Consider the following 17,023-nt stretch of genomic DNA (forward strand, 5'->3'; position numbering starts at 1 on the left):
CAATTTTTTGGACCACCGATAGCGAAGGATGCCCTAAGCGTTTGTGCCACCGTGAAGTAGATGGTTTTGCAATGCCTAGCACTCGACAATGAGGAACACCCTGACGACCGGATACGGGAAACAGGCCACCTCTACTCTTGTTTTGAAGAATGGTGCTCCGAGTGGCCCGATCCTTGACAAAGAAAATTCCAGGGTAAATCTCAAGAAAAGCATGATTGTCTTTAATAAGACGATGAGAGGAAAGTAAACTTTGGTCGGCTTGTGGAGCATGGAGGATGCTGTTCAGTGCTAAGGAAGAACCATCAGGGGTAGTAAGAACTGAATGACCAATATGTGCAACATCCAGACCTTGACCACTTGCCGTGTGGATTTGTTTCGTGCCGGTGTAACGATCACGAACGGCGAGCTTCTCCAACTCTCATGTCACATGGTCAGTGGCGCCGGTGTCAAGATACCAATTGGTATCAACTCCATAGGAGTGAGCTGCATTGGCGGAGCGATGTCCTCCACCACTTCCGCCTCCTCCGCCACCGCCGCCTCCTGCGTGGTTGCAGACGTTGTTGTAGTTGCGGTCAAAGTATTTCTTGCAACGCCACACGTCGTGCCCTTCGAGCTTGCAGATCTGGCACTTCTTGCGCTCGCGGTCACCACCTCCTTGCCGCGGCCTACCTCCAAAGCCGCCGCCGCCGGGATTGTCGGCGTAGCGGGCGCCCCCGTTGTTGTTGCTGTAGCCGTGGGAACCGCCTCCTCCGCCGCTGTTGCCGCCACCAGGGCGGTTTGGGTTGCCGTGACCTCCACCCCTTGCCGCCAGATTGGCGGAGTGGAAGGCGGTGTTCTGGGCGGCGATGCGAGCTTCAGTCGCCAGCAGCAGGGAGAAGAGCTCGCTGAGACCGATCAGTTGTTTGGTGGCGGTGCGGGTGGAGATGGCCGAGACGAAGCCGTTGTAGCCAGGTTCGTGAAGGAGACCTTGCAGGATGTGGTCGACGATGTCGTCTTCATCCAGGGGCTTGCCGGCGGCTGCCAGCTCGTCGGAGATGCTCACCATCTTGGTGAAGTAGGTTGCGGCGGACATGTCCCCTTTGCACGTGTGTTCGATGGCGGAACGAAGCTGGATCACCCTTGCCCTCGACTGTGAGGAGAAACTCTGCAGCGGGGCGTTCCAGATCATGGCGGCGGTGGTGTAGGAGCTGACCTGCAGGAAGACCTCACGGGAGAGCGATGAGATAAAAAACGTGAGGATTTGCTGGTCTTGGGTAATCCACACGTGGTGCTCGGGGTTTGGCGAAGACGTGATCTCCTTCTTGCCGGAGACTTCCTTCTCCGAGAGGATCGCAGCGGGAGGCTCCTTGATCGAGCCGTCCAGATAGCCCATCAGCCCTACCCACTTGATGTGTGGCAGGACCTGTGCCTTCCAGACTAGGAAGTTCTCTCGGGTCAGTTTTTCGGTGATGGTGTGACAGAGAGAGGCGATGGAGGGCACGACCATGGCGACAGATGAGGAGGAGCTCAACATCTAGATGCGATGGAAAAGGTAGGCTCTGTATACCATGTGAAAAATAGGTTAAGTGTATGCCTAGCAGGGACGCATTGCGTGTTAATATAGGGCCGAACCCTGGTTGTTACAGAGGAGATTTACATGACGTGGATTGTCCTCCAAGGACTCAATCACAACGGCCTAACAACCTATACAAAATACAAGTCTATCCATACGGTTTATACAATACCGCAGGTTACAATGTTTAACAACAAGGGAGGAGAAGAAATAGTGGGAGCGAAAGGTGCCATATCTGCAACAACGAGGGGAGAAGGGGTAGGAATTTGAGGCACGGAAGGAGGTGTATCGGGAAATGTGAGAAAAGAGATGTCTGTTGACGAGGATGGACGCGGGTAGAAAGAACAAGACTCATCAAAGTCACATTCCGGGAAATATGTATCCCCGTCGACCGACAGAATCCCAACACCGATAACCCTTATGCTCATTGTTGTATGCATGTATCCTAAAAAGACAAGCTCTCGTTTCTTTTTGGATTGCCTTGGGCCGGGCTGATCGACTGACTCAGAATTTGGTCAGTCGGTTCAGTTCACACTTCACACAGAAGTTGGTTCTGATCTTTAGATCAGAATCCAACGGCAGATCAGAATTCGACTCACCCAAAGTCTGAATTCAGTGCCTATAGCCATTCCCTTTCATAAAAGAAAACTGGAATGAATGAGCCTTCTAAGCTTACTATGTGAATCCTAGGAGAAGTAGTAAAGGGTACCACAAGTCCAGAAAGTGAAGCGCACTTCTCTCTTATTTTTACGTGAACAACTGAACATCGACCTTCCTTCTGCTTTACTCGTGTTCATAGACCAGCCGGCCCGGCCGTGCTAGTTTCTCAGCATCGGTCGTCCCTGCCGGCCTACCGGTCAGCCATGGCGTTGAAGGTGAACTCCGACCCTTGGAGTGCATCCTCGACAATCTTGTCCAGCCGCGCAGCCATCGCCGGCGTCAAGTGGTTCCTCGAGTCGCCGGCGACCCCCTTCCGGAAGAAGGACTCGTTCTTCACGTACAATTGACCACCATTCTTGTTCACCTCCATGTTCTTCAAGGCGTCGATGCTGCAGAGCTCCACGATGTCCCGCACCACCCCCGCGGCCTCCTCCCCGTCGGAGAACGCGCACCCCATGAACTCCGCCAGCTTACTTACGTTGCCCGCCGGGTCCCGGAGCATGTCCTCGTACCGGAGGAAGAGCACCTTCTCCGGCCGCCTCCGGCTCGCCTCCCAATAGCCGGCAACGTGGTGCCACTGCGGGCCGCCCATAGAGCGGCCATGGCAGTAGAGCTCGAACGCGTCCTCGATCGCGAACGGCGCTGGAGGTGGCGGCGGGTCGCCATTGTTGTCGGCGTCAGCGGCGGCCTCCATCATCTTCTTGGCGAACATCCACGTGGAGACGAAGGCGTCCTTGGGGTCGCGGCAGACGTACACGACCTTGCATCCGGCGCCCTCCGCGGTGACCCGCTCCGGCAGGAGCGGGTAAGGGATGTGGGTGGCGATGACGCGCGGCGAAGGGTGCGCCGCGAACACGTCTCCGCCTCTGATGACCGGCGACGGCGAGAGCGCGAAGAGCCCCTCCAGGAACTCGACGCAGTCGTGCGGGTTGCGGCAGCGGAGCGGGTGATCGGGGGCGCGCGGCGGGTGGTCAGCGCGGCGAAGGCGAGGGCCTTGAGCCAGGTGGTGCCGGACTTGGGGAAGCTGGTGAGGAAGACGTCGGACGGCCTGGGCACGAACCGCGCGCGCGCGGCCACGACTCCCGGGAGGATCGGCTCGGGCCACCAGAAGCCGCCGTACCGCCTGAGCGGCGACGGCGGGCACCGCGTCTCCAGCGGCAGCTCGGCCATGTGGACGTCGTCGGCGTCGGGGGACGCTGCCATTGGTCGCGCCGCGCCGTGCCGTGCTGCCGGTGATCAAGTAGAAGTAGGGCGTGTTAGGTAGGTATGTTGGTGTTGCTCTCTGCCATCTTGGTATGATGCTCTTTGCAAGATGAGCTGTCGCGCTCTGAGTGGTTTAACATTTCTGAACACTATGATTGAGCAGAGGACGACAATTATGTCCCCGCTGACAATGATGCGATCCAGACGGGAAATGACAACACCCATGTGGCCTGTGTGATGTAGGTCGGGCCTTAATTCGACGAAAACTCTGTTTATCAAAATAAATCACACGTGGAATTCACTTCGATTCTTTCTTGGAACTAATTGATCGCATTTCCAACATTCATTAACCAACAATAATAAAGTTCAAGTATTACACCACCCAGAAACGCCACCTCGCAAGCCTGAAACCGTCAAGAGGTACATTTCTGAAAATACAATGCAACTATGGCTTGCTGTGAATATGTTTAGATACATGTTTTTCAGTTGAGAACCTTGGGCCTCTGTATGAAAAAAGAGAGCATTTTCATGTGAGAAGTTTGCCCTGAACTGTCTATACACACACACACACACACACTCAATGTAACCTTTTTCATCGATTTGGACCGCACGTGAAATCTGGATCTTCTACCAAGTTGATAGTACGCTCAGGATTTGGACCGTGCAGTTCGAAGATTACCTGCCAAAAATAATGAAATGTAAGAGCATGTGTCACTTGCTAATAGCATTCCTGCCAAAGAACTAAATTTCTCTGTGCATTTGAGTTCTGGGATCAGTGTATGGAAGGTATCTCTTTGCCATATGACATAATAAACAGCGAATGTAGAAAATTTATAGTTAGAAAGTACATACAACAATGTTGTCTCCAGATCTGAGGATTGGAGCAGGAACATAAAGAGCACACTGTGGTCCCATTACCTACAAAATAGGTCCGATTTCAGATCACTTTTGAGCGTAACAAAAATTCTTTGCAGAACTGGAATTCATAAAAACAGTTTGTCAGGTGGAGGTCTCAGTATTTTACCGGCCAGAACCTTCCGATGTTGAAGTTGTTCACAAAAGCAACCCCTTTGTTCCAACCACGGAATGATATGAATGTATCCTTTACCGTGCTATTGGAGTCAATGTGGAAATGGCCTTCATAAAATTCTGGCTCTTCTGATTTGCCTTGTCATAATACAATGCAAAGATATTTTGAGTAGCGGTGCAGTATATTTTTCAAAACACTCATCGGATGTGCAATCAAAGTACAAATGCAACACTGGAACATGTGCATTACCGGCTATGAAAAGGTCAACACAAAAGTATTAAAATTCAAGATGCAAACTTTTGGTTACAGCAATTTTCAGGTTTCAACAATATTGATCTAAAAAGAGAGCTCCAGAGATCCACTAGCTTTTCCTGAACTAGCAACAAATATGACAAATAAGGCAAATGTTTCCAGGAGATTAAGTGCAATTTCAAAGCCCATTATATCATGAGCCATTTTAAGTTTTTAACCAACTGACGATGACTAGGAATCAGTTATGCCTGACTTTCCCATGAGCATGACTGCACCGGAATCAGTTGTGTTTAACTATTTAAAAGGACCATATACAGGGGCTTACCATTTAGATAGAATGACAAATCACGTAGCTTATTTTGTGAACCACCATGACTGGACACTTTGCTAGCTCTGGCATCAGTGATCTGCTGGATTGGTTGGAATTTCGAAAGGTTTTCCAGTAAATTGAACGATAACGGGTACATTTTCCAGTGATGGAGAGTCACACCATCTATTTCAACAGTAGATAATATCCCCTGTATTTGTCAATTCCGTAATGATCAGCACAAGAAGCTTACAAGCATGGTCCATGTGGATACTGCAGCATGAGCGAGGTTACGTGGGAGTGTGGGACTTACCTTCTGATCAAAAATGTATGGCCCATAATTTACACGGCCCATATTTTCTACCTGTAGATAGAACGCATATATATGTAGGTAAGGCAGAAAACATGAATTAATATTATTTATTCGAAAGGAAGGTTGCAGAAGTAATAGCTAATTGTACTCTGATACTTATAAGTACTAAGTAACAGTAGTTTATCATGTTATCTTTTTTGGCTAGGCTGATACTTTCCACATGTGCAGATCTCTAAATAAGTGTTAGTTGAATTTTAGGCTATCCAGTTATGCAAGTCAAAATGTTACAGAAGCATGCCATGCCTCCAGTCATGGATGTATACAGAAGGTTTAAACTGGAAATCATGCAATCATCTTTTACCAAGTCATTGTCATGCCTATGGCTATACACATTACACAGGCACAAGCCAAATCGGCTTCTACCAATACATTTTTAGGAGTCTCTACCAATCTATTCCACATCTCAAAATTCACTGAGTTTGATTTGAACTAAGTAGAGTAGCATTAGTAGACTGTGCAACAGTTTCCTCAAGAACATGAGAATAAGAGCAGGATTATGTAATATTGTGTCAGCAACTGTAACATCTACGGAAGCAAGGAGATTTTCCATTTTATACTTTACAAAAGAAATTCATGACTATTACCAGGATAGATAAGCGGATATTAGAAGAGCAGTTTAAGGTTGGTATCTGTAGGGTTTTACTAGACCATCTTTCAATAACGCCAGCATATATTTGATTTCTGACGTCATCAAGTGAGCATGACACAAACACCTGGGCTCTGTCATGTACCTACAGCATAAATTAGACCTAAAAGCAATGAACTTGAATGCATGTCAACGAAAGAAATGATGAGTAGGAAAACCTTTGGAATTGATAGGATGCTGTAAGGACCTTTTCCTTGGTATTCCGACACATACAGTAGAAACCCAAACATCTGGAATAAAAGAAATGTAACCATGAACATAGTGAACCTGCTTGACAACTTCTAGAACGGAAAAGGAACCAGAGTCCAGAAATATACTTGGATAGGTTCCTACCTGGCCTGTCAGTTCCATAGACAGAGGCTGTTCTGAAACAGCCACTTTCAGTGGATCACAGATCTTATCAAATATGTCAAAGAAAGAAGCAACCTTTTGTAATTTCACAAGCCCATAACTTGCTCTTTCAATGTCGGCAGGAAGTGGATGCAGAGGAGTGCCAGTGCATTCATGTATTACTCTTCTCAATGCTGCTTGATACCACCAAGTTGTAATCAGAAAAACATAGACAAACAGTAGTTTAAAAATACATCTCAAGTATAAAATTTCTCTAAGACTTTTAGAAATTCAATAACTTTTGTCTAGTGCTAATTCTTGTTCTTGTAGGAGCTCTAGGACCTTCTTTATTATTTTTATATCTTTTAGTCTTTTCCTTGTTCAGTTTTGCAGGTTTTGCATGGTTATTCTTTCGCCTTCTTGGTTTCCTGTAACTCTGTGTTATTTCAACGCGTACAAAATTACACGCATTTCAATGTGTGGTTGAGAAAAATACTTTAAACTGGTGGTTACTACACCTGCTCGTCAACTATGGCATACAGATGATGCATAGATTAGGGTATGCCATTTAAGACCTATCGCGTATTTTTCGTTTTAACTAGTGGTGATAGATGGCAAGCAGAGCCAAAAAAGAACAAACAAAACAGTTATGTTTTCATGTCAAGAACTGAATAACTAAAGCAACTATTTTAGGAGAAACTGGAACTTCTGATAGAACCATCATGCTTCAAATAGAAAAGTTCAAATGTAATATAGCATGCCTTTGTATTTGGGATTATGCACGTCTCCATGCTCCTTAATTGGCGCATCCTGGTCAAAGACATTATATAAATATAAGATACCTCCAGAAATGGTTTAAGAAATGAAAGAACCGATTTGGCGAAGTACTTGCATAATCGTAAGATGTAAGGTCTGCCTTATACTCGTATTCAGTTTGACCAGTATTTGCTCCATTGTAAAACCCAAAATTTGTCCCTCCATGAGCCATCTGGAAACAGATCTCATGAAAAACAGAATTAGTAAAACTAAAATGTAAATGAAATGCAGTGATAAAAGGGCTCTCGTTACAGACATAGAGTACAGCAGAACCATTGCGGCATAGAATACTTTTAAGAGCTTTAGCTGTGCTGCTGGCATCTGTTGTTGCAATACTCTCACCCCAGTGTGTTAGCCATCCGGTATAAAATTCCCTGAAAAGTAAAGAGGAAATATCAGTAGTACAAGTTACATCCGAAAAAATAATAAATGAGTGATATAATATTAATCATGGTGCACAGAGCCACAGACCACTTACGCACTTAAAGGGGCTGATTTTCCCGGTAAGTTGTATTTCTTCTGTAATCTGAATATTGGCCATGGATCATCACCAGTTGAAAAATCAACAGCTGCACTTGAATTATAACTATTTGGAAACTGGTAACTGGGGAGAACCAAAAGCATACTACTTGTAATAATTATGAAATTAGGAAGATAGAATTATTTTCTGCTTCAAAAGTGTTAGGAAACCATACTCAAGTGGATATCAAATAATCTTCATAATCTTTAACAATATCAACAGAGAAGTCATTGTACACGTTAGCATTTAGCATCGCTCACCATGCATATAGTAAAAAATGACAGTGCACTTTCAAGGATTACATAGATAGCAAATTTCTGTGTGTGGGGGTGGGGTGGGGGGATTGAAAATATAGGGTTATTGACTGAAAGAAACTTGACTGTATCACCCTAATCCGTCATTGAGTACCACATAAGCAGGTATATTGAAACCCTTTTGGGTGAGCTGGGACCAAAGTCCACGTGTTGCTACGCGCATGACCGCCAAACATGCGGATGAGGAGCTTTAACCGAATTTTGGGTCTAGGGTGTTTACACTAACATCCACGTCATAGTGTTTTTTTACAGAAAGAACATCCACATCATCACAAAAGTCATTTAGTCTAATTTACCAGCGAAGACATCATCTTGAAGAATTGCTCCATTCTTTAAGGTATTAGTAGTGCCCCCATCAGTTGTATACCTAAAAGATTTATTTGTGAAACTCATAATTGCGACTTTGATAACCACCGTTTACAAAGGAACAAACATATTGATGCTATCTTTCAGAAGGTTTTCTCTAAACTAAAATAAACAAATTAATAGAAAGATCGATCAGATGAGAGCATCACGGTGATTTTTTATCAACTGGATATCTTTTGACTCTCTTCTTATTCTGGTTTGTCATTGCAGAATGCAAGTACGTTAATCTAAATGTAAAGTGTCAACAAAAGGCAGGTCTTGTATGAAATCGTTCTTGCTTATTATAGGAGGAAACTGATAAGCAGGACAAGAGTATTATTCCAGTCCAATTCTGAATGCAAAATAAAACAAATAGAATTAGACTATAACAAACATGGTGCTAGTAAATGATATTTGTGCAGTTAAGGTTTATAACCTCCCACAAAGGGAACTGCTAGCAAGGCCAATTTCGATGTTGTATGAAATTTCACCACTACCATGCCTAGTAAGTATGCAAAATTACAGTTATACCCTAAATAACTTTGTACATAATCTATAGAATAAGTAATAAATTTAGCAGACAATAATAAGTGGTAAAAATTATGAGAAGGGAAACTGCGTACAGAACAATGTCATTCCCCAGATATCGTCTGGCCAACTGAACAAGGTAATGAAGGTAATTCTTGTCATCTCCAAATGAACCAAATTCATTTTCAATCTGCTAGACAGGGAAAAAAGATTAGTTACTTGTTAGCAGGATAAAACAGAAATGAAAATGGATATGAAGTGGTTAACCGATTTAAACCATGATTGACTTGCCTGCACCATGATAATTGGACCTCCATTTTCGTATAACAGTGGTGCTACTTTTGGGAGCAAGACTCTCCACCATCTCTCTACCTATAGAACTAGCTAACCTTGGTCAAAATAGCTCCAGAAAATCCCAAAGCAATGATGGCAGTATCATACATAAAACCCTGAAATTGGTGATGTTTTGGGCAGCTTACCAAGGAAAGATAGGTTGCGTCTGATGATCGTAGTTTAAGGGCTGGTTCTATGGTGAGCAACCATGGTGGAAATCCCCCTAAATCCCATTCTGCATAACAGCTTCAAGAATTCATAGATCACATCGGCAAAAAGCTCAACTGAAGGGCATGAACTATCACAACCCAATCAACTCCAAATTCTGAAACTATATGGAATCTGTACTAATACAAAGAATTTCTGAACCGGGCATAACAAGTTCGGAACTAATCGTAGTAAATCATAGCATGAGAAAATGATGGTTTCTGTTCTTGATCAAGTGGAAGCATTTTACTCTTTGCTTCATCAGACAGGGTCACAGAAAACATCTGACATGAGGACCGACTGTAGACACTACGACTATTGTTAGTCCTTTGACTTTTGCAGGGTTATTTTGTAAGTAAAAGAGCTAGAAGGCCTTATCAGACATAAAACCAGCAGACTATGAAATACATATTTCAGAGGAAGAAGGGGTGACTATTTCGATTATTTAGAATATTTGTCCGAAGTTTATAAGTCTGCTTAGCAACTCCGCCTATGTCTTCTAGGCATAGCCGGTCCCAAGCCCGGGTAAAGGAGGAGGGTTGTGATAGGCTTGGCGAGCCAACGTAAAAACTAGCCAGTCCCATAGGTATGAAACCCATTTGAGCGAGAATAGTACTAGGATGGGTGACCTCCTAGGAAGTCCTCGTGAAAGGGTTTCATATCTAAGGGTTGTGATAGGCTTGGCGAGCCAACGTAAAAACTAGCCAGTCTTTTGGGTATGAAACCCATTTGGGCGAGAGTAGTACTAGGATGGGTGACCTCCTGGGAAGTCCTCGTGAAAGGGTTTCATATCTAGCCTACCCCAACTTGTTTGGGATAAAAGGCTTCGTAAGTAAGTAAGTTTATAAGTCTGCTTAGCCATGTCTTTAGTATTCTCAGTACACAGATACAATTATCTTGATAGTCATATTGACATGCTGAAATTTCAATAAGCTATGAAATTACCTCCACAAATATATGGACCTACATGAAGCATGACGAGCATTTCTAATTCTTGAGCAAGTCTTAGATACGATTCAATGTCAGCGAAGCCCTTGAATTCCCAGCTCTGTGGTTCCGGCTCGTGCAAATTCCAAGGAACATATGTTTGGATTGTGTTCAGGCCTAGTGCCTTAGCCCTTAAAAGGCGATCTTTCCAGTACTGCACACAGAGAATGCAACGTGCATGTAAGCTCGCAATAAGATATCTGGAAGAACATAAGCTTATAAATGGGCCATGGTCTCTAGATACAAACCCAGATAACAGAAACATTTATTTCCCTATCAATAAAGAAAAATCATCTCGGATAGCTTATTCAGTCATTTTATAAGCTGGGTGTAGCAAAAAATAGACTGCAAGTATGACAAAAAAAATGCTACTCCCTCTGATCCATATTAATTGCTAAACCAGCGACAATTAATATGGATCGGAGGTAGTAAACTATTCCAAAGAGAAGTCGCAATTTCATCAATCAATCACAGCCATGCAAGCTCAAGGTCACCCGATTTGTTGAATACAGTCTGTGATAGATTGAACACACTGTATAGAATTATTAGTAAACTAGTAGTAGTACCGAATTTCTGAAATGCACCAAAATTCTGTGCGAACATGTACAGAATTCAATTTCTGTCAGAACTAAACCTACAACACATGTACAGAACTGACTGAATTCGTGATTACTGATACTCTGGAATGTGCCAAAACCACCAATCTATCAGTCGAACCTCACTTGTCATCGCGAATTAACTGACTGAACCACTCCACTCCAGGCTCTCTAGCAGATTGCAGTGACATGTACAGTAATACCAGTTGGAAGAGGGGGGATTTATTCACCTCGGGGACAATGCGGAAGTAGTGCACGTCGCCGCCGACGATCTGGAACGGCGCCCCGTCCTTCCAGAAGGCGTCGTCCTCGATCCAGAACCTCCTCGGAGCCTCGCCGTGGACCTGGCGACACCCGCACCGCACGGCGAGTCAAGCGCCACCAAGACCAAATCAATCCAAATCCCGAACAAGCGAAGGATCGGTCGACGCGAGGGAGAGCGCGCGCGCGTACCGTGGATGCGAGCGCGGAGCACAGCGACAGCGCGAGGAGAAGAGAGAGCCCCCCGAAGCCTCCGGCGGAGGCCATTGCTTGGCCCCAGTGGACTCTGCTCGACTGCTCGCCCGCTGCTGCTGCTGAATTAGTGGATTCTTTCCAGCTCGTGCCGCGCGGAAGCGTGAGGCGCTGGGTGGCGGCTCGGTTCGGCCACGGGCACGGGGAGGAGGCGCCCGCGACCGCGTGCGCCGGAGTGATGGCGGTCGCCGGCGCTGAGGTGGTAGGTAGGGGAGGGGAGGGGAGGGGCGCGGCTGCGGTTGCCTGACGCTGACGGAGAAGCGGACTGGCACTTCGGTCTTCCGGGTTCCTGCCGCTGTTGTTCTGCTCTGTCATTTTCTTCAGTATAATAAATAAACTGTTGTGCTGTGTCGTTGCCTGGTGGGAGATGCTGTTTATCCAGATTTTCAGATTCTTTCGTATATCGACGACGTGACGGCACCTCAACTTTTTATTTACTGTCCCTCAAAAAAATATTATTTACTGAACTACGAGCCGCGATAAACCGGAAATCCAGTTTGGGTCTGGGAGCATCGTGCAAAAAAATCCCAACGAAATTTAAATTTTTATGTATTAACTAGCATCCAAATGCTACCTGCAAAGTTTTAGGCAAAAGAGTTGAACATTTTGGGCTATGAAAAAAACAAATTGAACACTAAATGTTACCCAAAAATGTCAGCCCTAATTTGTATTTCACCGACGAAACAATACTGCTCCATTTCACATGAGAATTGTCTAGCATGCTTGCAACATTTACACGAACATCCACACAAAAGATAGAATTTTAAAAAACATTTTACCACTTTTGTTTAGGTGTTGTTTATCTGGGAGGCAAAACGCCTCCCCGAGACTAAGTTGCTTTTTTATGCACGTTGAAATGTGTGGGCATTCCACCTAAATATTTAGGTACAATAATTAGACATGAGTTGTCTATTTTATTTCATTTTATATTTTTTTTTATGTTTACAAAAAAATATTTTGGAGGACGGAGCAAATGCTCCTGGAGCCGAATTGAATATCCAAAGATGAGACTGAATTGAATATCGGTTGATATACTGCCTGCAGTACCATAAGAAAAATAACTATTCACAAAAGAAAAGTACCATACGAAAATTGAAGGCTTCGACTTTAGCATTGCATGCGAGAGGCCGATGACAGATGGCTCATCGAGCTTAATTCTTCGACATATTTTAGTCGGCGGCACTTGAGTTACTCCAATGAAATTGGTGCTATTACTATAAATTCACTGTTCATGTTCTTCTACTTTAAAAAAAAATCCATGCAATACACAATGGGCGGAAAGATGAGCTCAACCATATTGAGATGAAGCTCACACTCAACAATTATTTATGAATTTCCTTCACATATATTCTTATAAAGATGTTTAAACATGGTTGGCACTACTACTAAGTAAGATAATTAACTGATAATTACGTATAATGAGCCAGCCGACTTTAATTGGTCATGTACAAAATAAACAGTGAAGATTTTTTTTTTGCGGGGAAACAGTGAAGATTAAACATGGCATAACTAAAAAAAAATTTAAACATGGCAAGACGCGCTAGTAGACGCAGCTGGCGAGTAATGCTGCATATTCGGATGCTTACTGCTTTTTTTAGCATCAACAACTTTATTCCTCATAGAATAGACATATCGTTTACAACTCAAAGGAAGAATAAAATCAAGGCTATTAGGCCTTATACAATGATGAGTGCCTTAGACACGGGTGCTTAAGGAGAGAGAACAGCTTGGGTCGCAAAAAAAAAAGTTGTCTTGCAATGCGGAGTGCTTAGGGCCTGTTTGGTTCCAATAAGTCACCCGACTTATAAGTCAAGTGACTTAAAACCAGTGACTTATAAGTCACGCCTGTTTGGTTGTCACCTAACTTATAAGTCACCTGAGCACACCTTCTCACCTTGTTTTTTATGTAAAGGTGGTGGGACCCATGCAAAAGGGGTGACTTATAAGTTTTAAGTTGGGGTGAAGCAACTTATGATTTATAAGTTAGGGTGACTTATAAGTTGAGTTTGTTTGGCAAAATAAGTCACTTTTTACACTTTTTGACTTATAAATTGGTGACTTATTTGGAACCAAACAGGGCCTTAGCATAGATGCTTGAGTTGCTTTAATACTCACGTAGCACCTAGCCTGGCACCTGTGTAGCGCCTGCTTAGCCTGGCACCTGCTACTATTTGAAGCTTCGCTGGATGTGAAGGGGGCAGTTATTTTTGCAAGCACCGGCTGGCACCGGGAGCAAAACTTTGCTTCTACCTACCAATCTTAAGAAAAAAAAACCCGGGTTTTTCTCTCTAGCGCCTGTCTAGGCACCTGCCATTGCACAGGGCCTTAGTCTCCCAAAAAAGGGTTACGGGTTTTTACGGGCTGATTAGATGTGGTTTAGTATACATGGAACCGTATGTAAAATTCGTGTAACTGAACGTAGGTCTAGCATTTTTTGTGTCATATGGGCGCTAGCTAGCCCCCGTTATATACCTAGGCATATCTTGGGCCGGGCCAAAAAAAGCCTGGTGCTGAAAAACCAGGCCCAAGCTTGGCCCAGCCTGATTGTCAGGCCTATTGAATCGGGCCTGAGCCTGGAAAAGCCTGACACGTCCCGATCGGCCCGGCCTGACTACAGCTAAAATCTTGTTTTTTCGCTAGCCCGAGCTCGGCCTGACCTGCCCATCGGTCTCAACTTTCAGGCCCGAGCCCGGCCCGTTGAGACACTCGGGCTCAGCCAGATCCAGGATTTTCGGGCCAGGTCGTCCGAGCCGGGTTGTCCATGGCCAGGTATAGCCCTAGTACGTGCCCGTATCCCATCTCTGCATTTGGCCATTAGGGCATCTCCAACGTGAACTCTCAAATCGTCTGCATACGACTTGACTGCACTGTCCGGATGTGTTTTTTATTCCAACAGGGGTCTATATAGGTCCACCGAGCGGTCTGGACGCACTTTTTCTCGCAAATTAGAAGCAAAGTTGGGAGGCTTTGTGGGAGACCGGACAATAGTCACATAGGACTCCGACACCCCAGGCCCATTAAAATCCCCCTCATGGTCCCATTATCTTCTAATCCGTCCCATTTGACCTTGCTTTGCATCCGCACCTCCTCCGATGACCACGCCGTTATACCTCTCCGTCCGCCGCTCAGCCGGACGTCCGCAATCAGCATCGACACGCCCGCTTGCCTTTTACGAGGACGTCGTCCACCCAAGACCTGTCTGCATCCAGGTACACTCCGTCCCCCTGTTGATAACGTCCATGGCGGACACCATGCCCGGCAGGTGTTCAGTCAAATGTCATTGAGCTAATTTTTGAACACCATGTCGTTTTTTAGAGTACAAAGGATGACGGGTACTCGACCAGGGATGATGAGTTGTTGTGCCATGCGTGATTGGCCGCATCCGTGGACTTTGTAGGCAGGAGCAGAAGGACGCTCTTCTGGCAGCGCATGCATGGTTCGTTTCACGCACGAAAGCACATTGCGTCCTATGACATGCACATCATCCATGATCACAATGTGAAGTCGTTATTGTATCGGTGGTACACCATCCAGACCACCTTCACCAAGTTTTGTGACGCGATTGCTCGGCTGGAGGCAAGGTGGCCATTGCGTGCTGCAGCAGAGGGAATCGAGTTTTGCTTCTTTTTGCTCAACTTATTAACTGAATCATCCATTCACTCAATTTTTGTCTACACATAGATACACTGTCACCAATAATACACCTAATTAACTCACCTGACGTGATTGGCTGGAAATACTTGACTGGTGATTCTTTATGGAGACATGACGAATAATTCCTGCGCTGATCAGACAGCCCGGAGCACTTCCAACTTTCATTTTGTTATATACAGTATCTTTCTCCATAAACTATTACTGTATATCTCCAAGGATCTCGTCAGTCTCGTGGCAACTAAACTAATAGAGCAAATGCAGCTACAAATATACGTACACACCGTGGTTGCTTGGCACAGGCAGCAGCACGGCGCGACCGATGGCCGCATCGACCGGAGACGACGACCTGGCCGAGCCCATCGTGGTCTCCTCGCTCCCGCTGGAGACACGGTTCCTGCCGCTCCAGCTCCGGCAGCACGGCGGCTTCTGGTTCCCTGAGACGATCCTCCCGGGCATCGCGGCAGTGCGTGCGCGGTTCGCGCCCAGGCCGTCGGACGTCTTCCTCGCTAGCTTCCCCAAGTCCGGCACCACCTGGCTCAAGGCGCTCGCCTTCGCCACGGCCCACCGTGCCGACCACCCGCCGCGCGCCCCCGACCACCCCCTCCGCCTCCGCAACCCCCACGACTGCGTCGAGTTCCTCGAGGTGCCCTACGCGCTTGATCCGACGGCCGACGCCTTTGCGGCGCTCCCTTCGCCGCGCGTGATCGCCACCCACATGCCCTACCCCCTCTTACCAGAGCGGGTCACGGCGGAGGGCGCCGGCTGCAAGGTCGTGTACGTCTGCCGCGACCCCAAGGACGCCTTCGTCTCCATGTGGCTGTTCGCCAAGAAGATGGCGGCGGCCGCTGCAGCCGAGGCCGCCAACGACGACGAACCGCGGCCAGTGCCAACTCCGTTCAGTATGGAGGAGGCCTTCGAGCTGTTCTGCGACGGTCGATGCCCCGCCGGCCCGCAGTGGCCCCACGTCTCGAGCTATTGGGAGGGTAGCCAGAGGCGGCCGGAGAAGGTGCTCTTCCTCCGGTACGAGGAGATGCTGCGGGACCCGGTGGGCAACGTGAGGAAGCTGGCGGAGTTCATGGGGTGCGCGTTCTCCGAGGAAGAGGAGGCCGCGGGGGTGGCGCGGGACATCGTCGAGCTCTGCAGCATCGACGCCCTGAAGAACATGGAGGTGAACCAGAGTGGTGCTCAGGAGTACGTCAAGAACGAGGCCTTCTTTCGGAAGGGGGTCGCCGGAGACTGGAGCAACCACATGACGCCGGCGATGGCGGCGCGGCTGGACGGTATCGTCGAGGACGCACTGCAAGGGTCAGGGTTCGCCTTTGCTGCTGCTGAGTCCACCTGAGCCGCCGGCCGCCGTGCCTACCTATATGTACACATGCACGCCGATGCCGGTTGTGGATGCATCCATACGTAAACTATTGGATAGGTCAATCTTCTATACTTAGAGCATCTCCAACAGGCACCGAACGCGCCGCGCGCAAAAAACAGCTTATAGCGCGTGCCCATCGTCTGGTTTGGCGCGGCGCGCAGCGCTGGCTCCAGCAGCCGCGCTAAAATGCAGCGCGCGCGCCGCTCCAGTAGCACGCAAAAATGCAGCGCACGCAACACTCGCACAAACAACATATGCATTCAAAAATAGAAGCAAAAAGATCAAAACAAACAAAAATAAATAGTTCAATTTCGTTTATTACAACTCAAACAAACAATTTATCGTTCAATACAACAAATAGTGCAATTAAACACAACAAATAGTTCAACAATACAATAACGAACGCACAAATCATGATGCACTTTGTCGTTCATTCCATGCGCGCGTGGTGCGGGGATAGGCCGGGGAAGCGCCGGAACAGTCACCGG

The 17,023-nt window shown here is 46.5% G+C and overlaps 2 protein-coding genes and 1 pseudogene across 5 annotated transcripts; 1 reads left to right on the forward strand and 2 right to left on the reverse strand.

Moving 5' to 3' along the window:
• Positions 1-2,210: 2,210 nt before the first annotated feature.
• LOC119288658 lies at positions 2,211-3,604 on the reverse strand (annotated as a pseudogene).
• A 135-nt stretch (positions 3,605-3,739) lies between these two features.
• Positions 3,740-11,794, reverse strand: LOC119288626 (beta-galactosidase 8-like). Of its 4 annotated transcripts, none has more exons than XM_037568225.1 (20): positions 11,453-11,794; positions 11,230-11,343; positions 10,362-10,557; positions 9,356-9,444; positions 9,168-9,248; positions 8,972-9,066; positions 8,300-8,370; positions 7,648-7,738; positions 7,426-7,543; positions 7,246-7,341; positions 7,115-7,163; positions 6,357-6,547; positions 6,182-6,253; positions 5,962-6,108; positions 5,318-5,368; positions 5,023-5,215; positions 4,440-4,582; positions 4,268-4,333; positions 4,003-4,094; positions 3,740-3,918 (listed from the first exon to the last, which is right to left on the reverse strand). In XM_037568225.1, exons 1-19 carry the CDS (start codon positions 11,525-11,527, stop codon positions 4,008-4,010), a joined length of 2,025 nt encoding a protein of 674 aa, XP_037424122.1. In that variant the 5' UTR covers positions 11,528-11,794; the 3' UTR covers positions 3,740-3,918; positions 4,003-4,007. The 4 variants fall into 4 exon arrangements, with proteins under 4 accessions (XP_037424122.1, XP_037424114.1, XP_037424108.1 ...); XM_037568217.1 differs by having other exon boundaries at positions 3,740-4,094; positions 11,453-11,601; positions 11,634-11,793; XM_037568211.1 differs by having other exon boundaries at positions 3,740-4,094; positions 11,453-11,793.
• A 3,691-nt stretch (positions 11,795-15,485) lies between these two features.
• LOC119326992 (cytosolic sulfotransferase 12-like) lies at positions 15,486-16,604 on the forward strand. The gene has a single exon (XM_037600436.1). The coding sequence runs from the start codon at positions 15,486-15,488 to the stop codon at positions 16,506-16,508; it is 1,023 nt and encodes a 340-aa protein (XP_037456333.1). The 3' UTR covers positions 16,509-16,604.
• Positions 16,605-17,023: the final 419 nt, after the last annotated feature.

Source organism: Triticum dicoccoides, chromosome 1A (assembly GCF_002162155.2).
Source record: "Triticum dicoccoides isolate Atlit2015 ecotype Zavitan chromosome 1A, WEW_v2.0, whole genome shotgun sequence".
Lineage (NCBI taxonomy): Eukaryota > Viridiplantae > Streptophyta > Magnoliopsida > Poales > Poaceae > Triticum > Triticum dicoccoides.

Bases quoted from the DNA above. Each gene is read 5' to 3' on its own strand.
- LOC119288626 (XM_037568225.1), bottom strand. From the start codon at position 11,527: ATGGCCTCCGCCGGAGGCTTCGGGGGGCTCTCTCTTCTCCTCGCGCTG. The intron at 11,344-11,452 runs GTACGCGCGCGC...GGGTGTCGCCAG, and splicing joins GCTCCGCGCTCGCATCCACG to GTCCACGGCGAGGCTCCGAG. The intron at 4,583-5,022 runs GTAAGCCCCTGT...TATTATGACAAG, and splicing joins TTTGTCATTCTATCTAAATG to GCAAATCAGAAGAGCCAGAA.
- LOC119326992 (XM_037600436.1), top strand. From the start codon at position 15,486: ATGGCCGCATCGACCGGAGACGACGACCTGGCCGAGCCCATCGTGGTC.